The 12779-nt window shown below is 42.7% G+C and overlaps 1 protein-coding gene across 2 annotated transcripts in view; it reads left to right on the top strand.

The window, feature by feature from the left end:
* Positions 1–4822, top strand: part of LOC115083538 (gastrula zinc finger protein XlCGF52.1-like) — a 41105-nt gene extending 36283 nt beyond the window's left edge. For both annotated transcript variants that reach the window (XM_029587421.1, XM_029587422.1), the window contains one exon: positions 859–4822. In XM_029587421.1, coding sequence (XP_029443281.1) covers positions 859–2105 — 1247 coding nt within the window. In that variant the 3' untranslated portion in view covers positions 2106–4822. The remainder of the gene's footprint in view (positions 1–858) is intronic.
* Positions 4823–12779: the final 7957 nt, after the last annotated feature.

Here is a 12779-nt window from a genome sequence, read left to right as displayed (position 1 = left end):
TCAGCAGTCCTTGTGGTGTCTAACTAAGCCCACAGAAGTAGAACCAGAACTACAGATCCCACAAGCCCAGATAAAGAACAGAATATGAGCAGCAGGCTAGAAGAGGCCTGAGATTCCTCATTACCCCCCCCCCTGTGACATATTTAACTATGCATATTTCTAGCTGTCTCAGTAATGGACTCATGTGGGTAAAGTGACCACCTGGTATTTGGGTTTTTAGCACCCTGTGCTCCTTTGACCAGCGAGCCTGGTACAAGAAAGTTTGCAGCTCAGCTATATAGTGTGGATTCCAGATGATCATTTTTCCTGTTCTCTTTGTTTTTTAAGGCTCTATGACATTAACTTTTCCTGATGCAAATCCTCCGTAAACTTATTCCCCACTGCAATCCATTAGGTGCATCTCATGCACTGTCCCCTTTCTCTATATTCTCCATCTCCCCTCACCATTCTCTCTTCTGCCCTGTCCATTGCACCTCAACCTTTCCTCCTCTCATTCAGTCATCACCTCTCACCCGGTCACTGTCATCTTATCTCCCCTTCTCTTCTATCCTCTCCTCTTCTCAGCTTGGAATATCAGTCTTAGCCGTGGCCCTTTATGGTAACTCTCATCCTAGCTGGGCACATCCACTCACTTTCCCTCTAGGTTTATCCTATCCCCTTCTGTCCTCCCTGTTCTTTCCCTCTCACACTTTCTCTGTGGAACACCTGCTCTGTTTCCCACAGGTTCGCCTACATTCATGACCTCTTTATCTCTCATTCTTCTTACTTTTAGACTTTGTGACAATTCTAGAGCAATGATTATAGGATCACAAACATTTATCTGGTCACTAATACTTGATTGTTTTCTTTTATCACTAGTAAAGGATGAGATCACACAGAATATAAAGGAGGAGGAGAATCAAGAAGAATATCCTATTGAAGTGGGACTGATCCCAGAAGAATTAGAAAATGCCTGTGAGAATGTTTCTCAGGGGATAGAGAGGAGAAACACAAGGAATAGTCATCAGGAGTCTGAGGAGAAGCCGAGAGCCACTACAGGAGATGCTCCGGATAGAGTCACTGAGTATGAGAGCACAGTCATCCTTGAGCACCAGAGGAACTTGAGCACAGAGAGACCCTTCCAGAGTAATAACAGTGATCAAATGACTTCTGATCTCCACCAGAGGGAGGGGGAAGTGGAGAAATCCTTTCTGTGTAACTCCTATGGAAAAAGCTTTGGTAATAAATTGCAGGTAATATTACCTCAGAAACCCCCCATACTCAAAACTCCATTTCTATGCAATAAATATGAGAAAATTATCCATGTGGGGCGCAATCTAAATAGCCACCTAAGAACACACAGGCGAGAGAGATCCTTTCCATGCACTGAATGCAGTAAAAGTTTCACGACAAAGACCCACCTCTCACAACACCAGAAAATCCACACAGGCGAGAGACCGTTTATATGTAGTGAGTGTGGGAAAAGCTTCATTACTAAGCATTCACTAATCTTGCACCAGAGAATCCACACAGGAGAGAGACCATTTACATGTAGTGAGTGTGGGAAAAGCTTCATTACTAAGCATTCACTAATCTTGCACCAGAAAATCCACACAGGAGAGAGACCATTTACATGTACTGAATGTGGAAAATGTTTCAGTAGAAAAAGATACCTCTCTCGACATCAGAAAATGCACACAGGAGAGAAACACTTCTCATGCACTGAATGTAGTAAAAGTTTCACTACGAAGACTTACCTCTCACAACACCAGAAAATCCACACAGGAGAGCGACCATTCTTATGTTCTAGATGTGGTAAAAGTTATATTCGGAAGGATATGCTACTATCTCACCAGAAAATCCACACAGGAGAGAGACCATTCTCATGTACTAAATGTGGAAAATGTTTCAGTAGACAGACACACCTCTCACAACACCTGGAAATCCACACAGGAGAGAGACCATTCTCATGTTCTAAATGTGGAAAATGTTTCATTAGAAAGACAAATCTCTCACGACATCAGAAAATACACACCGGAGAGAGACCATTTTCATGTAATAAATGTGGAAGATGTTTCAGTAGAAAGACAGTTCTCTCACAACACCAGAAAATCCACTCAGGATAGATACCTTTTTCCATATACTGAGGGTGAGCAAAGCTTCATTACTAAGTATATATTAACTTTGCACCAGAAAATCCACATGGGAGAGAGACCATTCTCATGTACTAAATGTAGAAAACATTTCAATGGGAAGCCAAACTTTTCTCACAACATGAGAAAATCCACACCAGTGACAAACCATTTACATGTACCGTGTGAGAAAGCTTCCTTCAGAAGGCAACCTTCAGAGGACATCAAAAGAAACACACTAGTGAGAGCTTTGGAATAGTAGACTGGCCTCATAAATATCTTGACGAATTTGATGTAAAAACAAGAAAGCTCCTCCACGCCCATCAGGTAATCTGTAAGAACCAGTGCGTAAGCAAAGCTTCAATACTAAGTATATACTAACTTTGCACCGGAAAATCCACTTGGGAGAGCTGAAGGTGTTCTGGGTCTCATTGAAATTGATTACACCTAAAGAGCTACAATAATAGATCTTCAGGCATACTTAATGGCATCAACAGACCCAAATGCTAAAATAGTGCAGAAGTACAAAAGCGAGCATCCATCCTTAGTCTCATTTCTTAAATTGGGCAATCATTCCGATAATTAGAGGGAAGGACTGAAAATCCATCAGTGCATAAAGGTAAAGAAGCTACAGACTGTGCAAAACAAGAGAAGAAACTCTTTAAAGAATTATATCAATGAACAAGGAAGGATAATTGGCAGAAGTGTAAGTACAGAGAGCTTTTTCAGCGACCCCCATGTGGATTAAGATTTGACATGGCAGTGGTTGAGGAGAGGCGACTTCAGACCTATGGATGAGAGATTGGTAATTGCAGCCCAGGCTAGGGGACTACAGACGAGATGGTTCACAGCCAGCAGAGAAAAGACCAGTAAAATGGACAAAGGCAGATTCTGCAGAACAGAGCTGTTGTTGCTGGATGCGATGTGCTGATGGCAGAAGGCCTGGAAACAGAGACACAACAAGATAGCACGGTGTATTCATTGGAAGCTGTGCAAACATTATAACATTGATGTACCAAATGAACATTGGGAGCTCAACTGTAATAGAATAGTGGAGAACAAAGAAGTTGTGATCACCTCAGATATTCCTATTTCCACCGATATGCCAAAACCAAATATTGTGGCGAAGGAGAAGACCACAAGAATTGCACTATTGTTAGAAGTATCATTACCCATCGATTATTCTGTGGATCATATAGAGAAAGCAAAGATACTTAAATACCAAGAGATGCAATCGGAAACCAGGAAAATGGGACAGAAGTAGTCCCAATCATAGTGGGTGCCACTGGCCGGATTAAGAATAATTTTAGCTTCCCCTTGTCACCCCTCCTGTTCTTGATCTCTCTGGAACCGCTTTTAAAGAAAATAGTGGACAATGCTCACATGAGGGGAATATCTTTTGGTTGGCAACATGGGAAATCCTTTTTAAATGGCAGCTTTTGCAGACGATATACTGATGCATATAAGTGGTCTGAAATCCTCTCTTCCAGTGCTTGTGGGGCAAATCTCTCAGTATGGTAAACTGGCAGGTCTAAAATTAAACTTAGATAAGACAGAAGCTAGGTCAGTGAGAGATGAGGTTGAGGAAATGTAGGGGACTGGACTTTCCGATGAAGTGGGCAAAGGAAACATTCACCTGTTTGAGTATCCAAATACATATGGATCCAAATTTTGTGGAAAAAAAAACAAACAAGAATTGCCAAGGGAAGTTTTTTCCAAACTTCTGTCATTTGGTTCCTTGCTTAGCTTACCCACTGATTTCTACTGCCTGTGCGAAAAAAAATGAACTACCAAATTGACGGAATAGCCATTATCCCTGGCGGGTAGCGTTCGCCTTTACCAAATGATACTTTTACACAAATGGTTATATTTATGTCAAACTGTACCCGTGTTCCTAATTAAAAAGGACGATATGGGGATTAAGAAGCATAGACAGTTCCTATGGCACAATAAGAGACTGTGGATCCCCCTGTCCATTTTGATGGGACTTCCGAACCTAAGGTTCTGTAACATAGCGTGCGCTTTGAGACACCTTGGGGATTGGTTGAGGGGCTCGTCATTTTACGCTCCTTTGGAGATGGAAAGGGAACTAACCTCCCCATTCGATCCTCGCAATTGCTCACAGCTACCCCTCCATACACAAAAGAGTGTCCTCATGTTGCCCATCCAGGCCAATAGATTTTATACCAGGCTTCCAATCTAGGGCTTTCTGAGGGTGGGTTAATAAAGGCATCCAGGTACGAACACACATGCTCAACGACCAGGGCGCCATGTTCTCTTTTCGAGAGTTACAAGAATATAAACTTGATCAGAGACAGTTCTATGCATATCTTCAGATTAGACATTACATCTTGTCCCTAGACTTCCAAGATTTAAATCCTAAAACTGACATGCTTGACTACGAGGAGCCGACCCGACACGCTGTTTCATACTACTACAAATTACTTTTGAAGAAAGAGCCACCCATTCAGTACCATAATATAGTACATGTTTGGAAACGGGAAATAAAATTTGGAAATGTCCCCACCTTGTTATTTTAAAATTATTTGCTTCTCTGCGTTTTATCACCTCTAATGTGGGCCTGACAGAAACTCCATTTAAGAACATAACATAAGACTTTCCATACTAGGTCAGACCCAAGGGTCCATCAAGCCCAGTATCCTGTTTCCAACAGAGGTCAATCCAGGTCACAAGTACCTGGCAGAATCCCAAGGGATAGATAAGATTCCAAGCTGCTTATCCCAAGGATAAACAGGGGATTTCTGCAACTCTCCCTTAATAATGGTTAATGGGCTTTTCCTCCAGGAACTTCTCCAAACCTTTTTTAAATGCAGCTAGACTAACCGCTTTCATCACATCCTCTGGCATTAAATTCCAGAGCTGCTTTATGCGTTGTATTTTTCAAAAGAGTAAACAACTGATTAACATTTACTTGTTCCTTTCCACTCATTATTTTACAGACCTCTATCATATCTCCCCTCAGCCGTCTCTTCTGTAAGCTGAAGAGTCCTAACCGCTGTAGCTTTTCTTCATAGGGGAATCGTCCCATCCCCTTTATCATCTTGGTCGCCTTTCTCTGTACCTTTTCTAATTCTGCTATATCTTTCTTGAGATGTGGTGACCAGAACTGCAGACAATACTCAGGATGAGGTCGCACCATGGAGAGATACAGAGGCATTATGATATTCTCTGTTTTATTCTCCATTCCTTTCCTAATAATCCCTCACATTCTGTTTGCTTTCTTGGCTGTTGCTGCACACTGAGCAGATTTCAACATATTATCAATGATGATGCTTAGATCCTTTTCCTGATTGGCGACTCCTAATGTGGAACCTTGCATTGCGTAGCTATAATTTGGGTTTCTCTTCCCTAAGTTCACAACTTTGCACTTGTCCTCATTAAATTTCATTTGCCATTTGCATGCCCAGACTCCCAGTTTTGTGATATCCTCTTGCAATTTCTCACAATCCTCTTGCGATTTAACAACTTTGAATAATTTTATGTACTCGGCAAATTTGATCACCTCACCTGTTATTCCCATTTCCAGGTCATTTATAAATATATTAAAAAGCATCGGTCCTAGAACAGATCCCTGGGGCTCTCCATATTCACCTTTTTCCAGTGGGAAAATTTACCATTCAGCCCTACTGTCTGTTTTCTATCTTTTAACCAGTTGGCAATTCACAATAGGACGCTGCCTCCCTATCCCATGACTTTTTAATTTCTGAAGAAGTCTCTCATGAGGGACTTTGCCAAATGCTTTCTGGAAATCCAGATATACTATATCAACTGGCTCACCTTTAACCACATGATTATTTATGCTCTCAAAAAAAATGTAGCCAATTGGTAAGGCAAGACTTCCCTTGGCTAAATCCATGTTGGCTTTGTCCCATTAAACTGTGCCTATCTATATGTTCAGCAATTTTGTTCTTTATGATAGTTTCTACCATTTTGCCTGGCACAGACGTCGGACTCACTGGTCTGCAGTTTCCTGGATCACCCCTTGATCCCTTTTTAAAAATTGGCGTTACATTGGCACCCCTCCAGTCGTCAAGTACCACAGATGAGTGTATGTTTCAAATATGCATGCGCGTGCAGTGCAGATCTCTCATTCTGATAGTTGAGTCAAATATCAGACGACGAGTGGTACCCTGGGTCACCAATTTTGCTCCTGCCCGAGCGTTCAAATGTTTTGGGGTAAAGTACAGGAGTACATCCTAAGGATTACTGGAACAATGATTCCTTTGGAAGCCCAGTTCTTTTTATTTGATGAACTGCAGTCGGTCATCTTTGAAAATACTCATCCTAAACAATGGGAATGAAAGAGATTACTGTTGGCAAACAAAGCCAGCCTCAGAAATGATTACCCTTGGAGGCCCCCCCACATTAACACCATTGAAAATAGCTGTCCATCATCAATGTGTTTTGGAGTGGCATATAGAAAAGATTGGCCAAACTATTAAGCGTAGAGTCTTTCTGCAAATCTAGGATATCTAGCTCCAATCCCTTCTGCATAGGGCGCACAGCCTTTCATTGAAGACCACGCCACGATCATCAGCAGCGTGACGTGCCCCTCATCTTTATTGAAGTGGGACATTGTTTCCTAACCATATTATTACTATTGTTACTGTAAAATGAGGGGAAGAGGGATGCAACGGGGATTTGTAGGGTTTCTTTAATTGGAATTAATGTTAATTGTAAAGTCCTGTTAAGAGCAAGAAGCACGTGGCTGTGAGGTGAGCAATCTACTACAATGCACATCCAATTGTAGTTGTTGATCCTGCTGTATCCTTGTTGAAAAGTAGTAGAAATAGATTTGAAACTAAGAAGAATTTCCAAGCGAATCTTGATGTGCTGCCTGTTGAAGTTACATCTTATGAACTTCAGAAGGAGGCTCCCTTCGATACAATGCAAGTACTAAGAAAAGCATTAGCAGTAAATTTGAGAGACTGAGATCATCCCCAACATGCCATAGCTTACGAATGAGGTTCATTCCTGTCAAGGTTTGGGCAGAATAGACCCACTTGGAGAAATTGCCCCTGTGAGAGACCATTCTCATGTTCAGTGGTTTTGATTTTTGCTGTTTGTATTTAGTGGACACCACTTTTCTCGGGGTTATTTTTGTGTACAGTGTCTTTAAATGGATGAAGCCAATGCCTTCAGTAATTTAGCTCCTTCCCAATTATGTGGAATGAATTGTGAAGTTTTTCTGATTCTGAAATGAGTAGAAGGTTAATTTCTTCTCCCAGTCAGTTCTGGAAACCCAAGTTTTTTTCTGTCCCATTGAGAAATGAGCAGCCATTTAGTCCAGAATCATTGACTGAATCTCAGGTCCCAGTACTCTTGCCTCTCCTGAAGTCTTCCTTGTTCTCCTTTCCATTTTCTTGGCTTTACCCCTTTCCTCCCAGTTGTTCCTCCCCTGGCTCAGTAGTCATATACTCTTGCATGAATACTCTCAGACTCCTTCTCTCTGGTAATGGATGTGAATCCATTTCTCCTAGAAGACACAGCTACTCTTCTGGTTCTCCCTAGGTGAAAGAGAACACTTCCTCAAGGTGACCACCAAACAAGAGGCAGAAAGAGTAGAACACTTTCCTCCTCACTTAACAAAATGTTTTCCAAAGCCATGGACACAAAATAGGGGACAAGGTCCCATGTCTCCATTTCTTTACCCCGGTCTCAGTCCCATAAGAGCTCCAGAGTCCTTTCCCCTAAAACATAATCCAAAGTGGGCACAGCAGAAGACATGCTGTACATAAGAGAGTCAACTCAGGGAAATCAAGCTAAGAATCCACACCCTAAGATGGTGGCTGTCAGAGCACACCATCTAAATCTCCCACAGGGGGGAGCCAAAACCATCAATTACTGCTAACTACAGCGCTCTCTCCCTTCTAAAAGTATTAGCTTAGTCCTTCTAGTAGAGAATCTCTAGGTGCTCTACATAGGGTTGTTCCCATTAGTGAGGTTTTAGTATGGCAGGTATTCTAGACGGGTTGTGAGAGACAGTTCTGCAAGGTTTGTGTTACTTTACAAAGTATCTGGTAATGGAGGGAGGTTGTGTCACTAGATACTGAGATGACCATAGAATTAGATTTTTTTATGGTGAGTAATAAGGGGAAATATCCTCACTCAGTCCAGCAGCCATTTCAGCGATGACCTTCAATCGATGCGTTATGAATTTCTTTTAATTTATAATATTAGTAGGGATATGAATTCATTTCAAGCAACTATTTTGTTTCATTTCATGAAACTTAAGGAAAAACGCCAGAAGTTTGATTTTGTTAGGGCGCACTAACGCACAAAAATGGGGGGAAAGCAAACAAAAAAAACCATCCCGACGAACCGTTTTAAAGATGAAATCCAAGCAAAAAAACCCCAACTTGAAACAAAAACGATATGAGGAAACCCCCGCTGTGCACCTCTAAGGATTAGGTATTTCTTGATATTTTGTGTGCGGTTTATTCCCAAACAGAGACGACACATTGAGCAGATACACTGACGGGAGTTCCCAAACATACAGTATTTATATTATGTGTTTTGTGAGTATATATTTATATTCTGTGAGTCCCATTTTAATTACGAAGCAAAGTTTTAATATTGCTGGCGGCTCCCGTAAAGATCTACGTGTTGGCTGTTTCGGTATCTGGGTAGTTTACGTTAGCTGTGATTTGTACTTACCTGCACATGTATGACTGTTTCATTTATTTTACTGTTTTATGATGTACACCAATTGGTAATGGTTTTAAAGAAAAGGTTGTACACTGCTTTGGCTGATTTTCTTAACACGAGGGATGCAGAAGCTAAATATTGTTCTGGGAGGGGGAGTGGTGGTGGGGGTCATAATAACTGTTGAATTTAATTATCGATATCTCAGTGCGGAAGAGCCTGTGGTGACGTGGGGGAGATGGACAGTTAAAAGCTTACCTTGGTCAGTGGTCCCCAAACCTGTCCTGGAGGACCCTACCCAGTTAGGGTCTCGGGGATATCTGCAATGACTATGCCTAAGATAGAGTTACAGATAATAATAGATGCAGTGCATGCAAATCATTGCATTTATCCAGAAGAGCTGACTCCAGGACAATTTTGGGGGACCTCTGATCCAGGGTACCTAATACCCTTACAGACTCTGACCATAGTGCGCTTATGCCAGCCTGCGCAAACTAGAAGGAGCAAGACACCCGATTCCACACGTACATGAGCCAGCCCAAGCTGTAAGAAGGATAGAGAAAAGGTAAAGGTGTGTTTGCATTAACCAACATGAACTGGAAGGAAGAGGCAGCATGCGACTGCCTTCCCAGCAGCTGACACAGAGGAGAAAAGCTGAAGTAGTGGACCTAAAATAGCCCCATTCTCAATGTGAGCGAGCCCTCCCCATCAAGTGATAGGGTAGTGCTAGACTGAAGATGGCCTGGTATTTTACCTAGAGTGACGAGCTGGTCCACAGCCTAGAAGGTGCTCTGGGCCCCATAGATCACCAGATAAGCCTGGGGCGAGGTGAGAGTGGGTGGGTGGGGAGATCAGGAGAGTTAGGTGGCATGTACTGTTGGAGGGCGCAGATATTTAGACCTGGGGACCTGAATGTATGCATAGGAAATAAACTTGTATATCAATGCAGGGGAGCAAGCACCTATTTGATGACAGAATACCTTACTTTAGCATCTCAGACAAACAAAGGAACAGCCATGAAGGTGTAATTAACACAAATAGGAAGACATTCAATCTATGTGAATCTCTAGGACTGCATATCTTGTATGGCAGGGGAAGGGTGGGTGGGGGCTCCCTGGCCTGATTTACATTCAGCTCAATGCAGGGACAAAGTGTGCTTGGTTCTGCTATTTATTTAGAATCTTTTATATACCGACATCCGTTTGCACATCGTATCGGTTTACATATAACTTGGAACTTTGATAGCATAGCTATCGTTTAGGCATAGCCTTTACATGGAACAAGAACAAGATGATATGATAACATGGAAAGCAAACTATATGATAACGTTTAAGTCAAATTAACTAGATCCAAGGTATTAAGTTAGTGGGTACAGGGTTGTAGAGCTGTAAGCAGACTCACTAGATACAATATTTAGAGTATAGGTAAAATTAATAAACGATGCTTTTGAAGAGGGAAATTGTGAGGGGAGTGAGGAGGAAGCTTGGTTGTAAAGTTTAAAGAGGTTGAAGGAGGGGGACATAAGGATACAGGTTAAGAGGGGAAATAATTGCACAAAGGACGATAGGCGTATGATGAAGATGGACATTAAAGAGTTTTATGCCTTGACTGTCAGACCCCAATCTTATTTATAGTATCACATCAGATGGTCCTGTAGATCAAAGCAAATACCAGCACCTAATGCCCCACTCCTAAATCTTCACAGACTCTCTCTAAAGTACATATGGGGACACCAAAGTAATGCAAATTCCTTATTATCCATGCCAGACCAATCCAGACATGTTGGTTATGGCCTCCCACCAGCAGATGGAGACAGAATAAAAGTTCAAAGCTAACTTCACTGCCCCTATAAAGGTCAAGTGCTGCCTTCATCTCTTTAGTCTTTCTCAACAGATGGTAGAAGGTATCTTTACCGGTACAGCAGTTGAAGCAGCTGGGCTCTGAAGAAGATGTCCTTGGGCCAATCTCCTCATTTTAAGAGCTGAGATGAGGGTCAGTTTTTGTATGACAGCCAGGTGCTGGCTGATCTTACTTCTCTATGAGAACTGGCTCCTTGGGGTGAGAGAGTTTAACATTGGTCAGGCCAGTGGAGAATGTACCTGGTGTGACTATAGGCTTTGCCTACCTTCTCTATGACAGATGCCCTCCTGGTTGTTCTTAGTCTGCATAATGTCATAATGTTGAAAACACTGTAGAGAAGAGTCAGAGGCCAGAGACAGACCAGAAAGAGGCTGGAGATTGCAGTGGGGACCTTTGGGATCCACAGAGGTTGCTCAGATCTCGAGTGGACAAGCTTGAGCTGTGGTCACAGATTCCTAGTGGAGAACTGTGAGGCCAGGTCTAGGTTAAAGGCCAGAGATCCTCGCCTATAGCTGAGGAGAAGGCTGTAATGCCATCAGCGCAGGTTTTTACTCCTGGTTTAGCCCACATCTTTCTGCAGTAAGTAAACTCTGGAATTTAACAGGGGTTTTAACTCCTACAAAATGATGCTCTAAGCTAAATTTAGCATCCCCTGTAAAAGAAAGCATTAGCTATTTCCCAGCAATGCAGGGAGATGCATTAGAGGGCTGACAGCTTAGAGCACATTTTCTCTTTTTTTTTTTTTTTATAATTTTTATTGAAAAAGATATTGCAAACAACACAGGTAAGATGCACCCTACCAATATGAACAAAGGTACACTAATGTCAACGGATAGAAATAACAATCAAACCGCTACCCAGCGTTAAAGCACACTTTCTTGGTTGAACATTTTCAGGGACTGGATCCTGCGGATAGTTTGGTGAAGCTTTCTAACCGCCAATGATGCTTCTGCATTCTTGCATGAACGCCTCTCGGTGGATTCGTGCTTTCAATATTTAGTCTCTCCAAAGCAGAGCATGCAGGCCACAAAATATCCCAGCATAGCTCAGGAAACGCCCCTGTTCCCGCACCTCCCTAAGGAGCAGTGAGAGTGGAAAGAGCTACAGATAGCCTTGTGTCCAAGATCAGGAGAAAATAGAACCACAGGAAAAGCTTAAAGCATGGGACAAAGCAGTGGTGTTATCTTCTAAATACAGCCGTCGTCTCTCGCAAAACACACACGCACACCTGCAGCGCTCTACACAGCCTGGGACGGGGAGGGGGAACTGCCCCTCCCCTCCTCCCAGAAGGAGTGCTGGATCAAAGGCCAACACCCCAACAGGCTTACCATCAGCTGACACCAGAGATTTGCCTCAACCAAAACCCACCTTCAACCAAGCCGAGCAGACTCCGGAGCTCGGGAGGTACATAAGAACATAAGAAATTGCCATGCTGGGTCAGACCAAGGGTCCATCAAGCCCAGCATCCTGTTTCCAACAGAGGCCAAAACCAGGCCACAAGAACCTGGCATTTACCCAAACACTAAGAAGATCCCATGCAAAGATGCAATTAATAGCAGAGGCTATTCCCTAAGAAAAATTGATTAATAGCCATTAATGGACTTCTCCTCCAAGAACTTATCCAAACCTTTTTTGAACCCAGCTACACTAACTGCACTAACCACATCCTCTGGCAAGGATAAGCACACCTGTAACCAAAAACACACACCTGGTACACCCCAGGAAGCTGAGCAATATACACCGGAGTGGAGATGCCATTTCAGTCTATGTCCAGTGAACAGACACACAAAACCTACAGGTACCCTCGATGCTCAGCAGTGAGGTCTCCTTCATGAGTGAGTCCCTCTTCTGCAAGGTGAAAGGTAAGATACAACTGGATGCAGTAAATCACCATCACACTCTGGTAGAGATACTCGGACATGAAACTAAGTTGCAAGTGGGAGCATGTAACTTAGAGCAGAAATTAGGAGGTAAGACCTTCAAACACAACTTCTCCGTAATTAGAGGTTTAGATTCATCAATGAATTTGGGCTCAGACTGTCTCATCAGACTGAGAGCTTATGAGGACCTAGTGAATGATGTCTGGAGCAGTCTGGAAGGTGATCGGGTAGGTAGCCCGACATTCCCAAATCACGCAGGGCT

Source organism: Rhinatrema bivittatum, chromosome 2, assembly GCF_901001135.1.
Source record: "Rhinatrema bivittatum chromosome 2, aRhiBiv1.1, whole genome shotgun sequence".
NCBI classification, from domain to species: domain Eukaryota; kingdom Metazoa; phylum Chordata; class Amphibia; order Gymnophiona; family Rhinatrematidae; genus Rhinatrema; species Rhinatrema bivittatum.
Note: the sequence above shows the minus strand (reverse complement) of the source record. Positions and strands in the feature narration are given on the sequence as shown.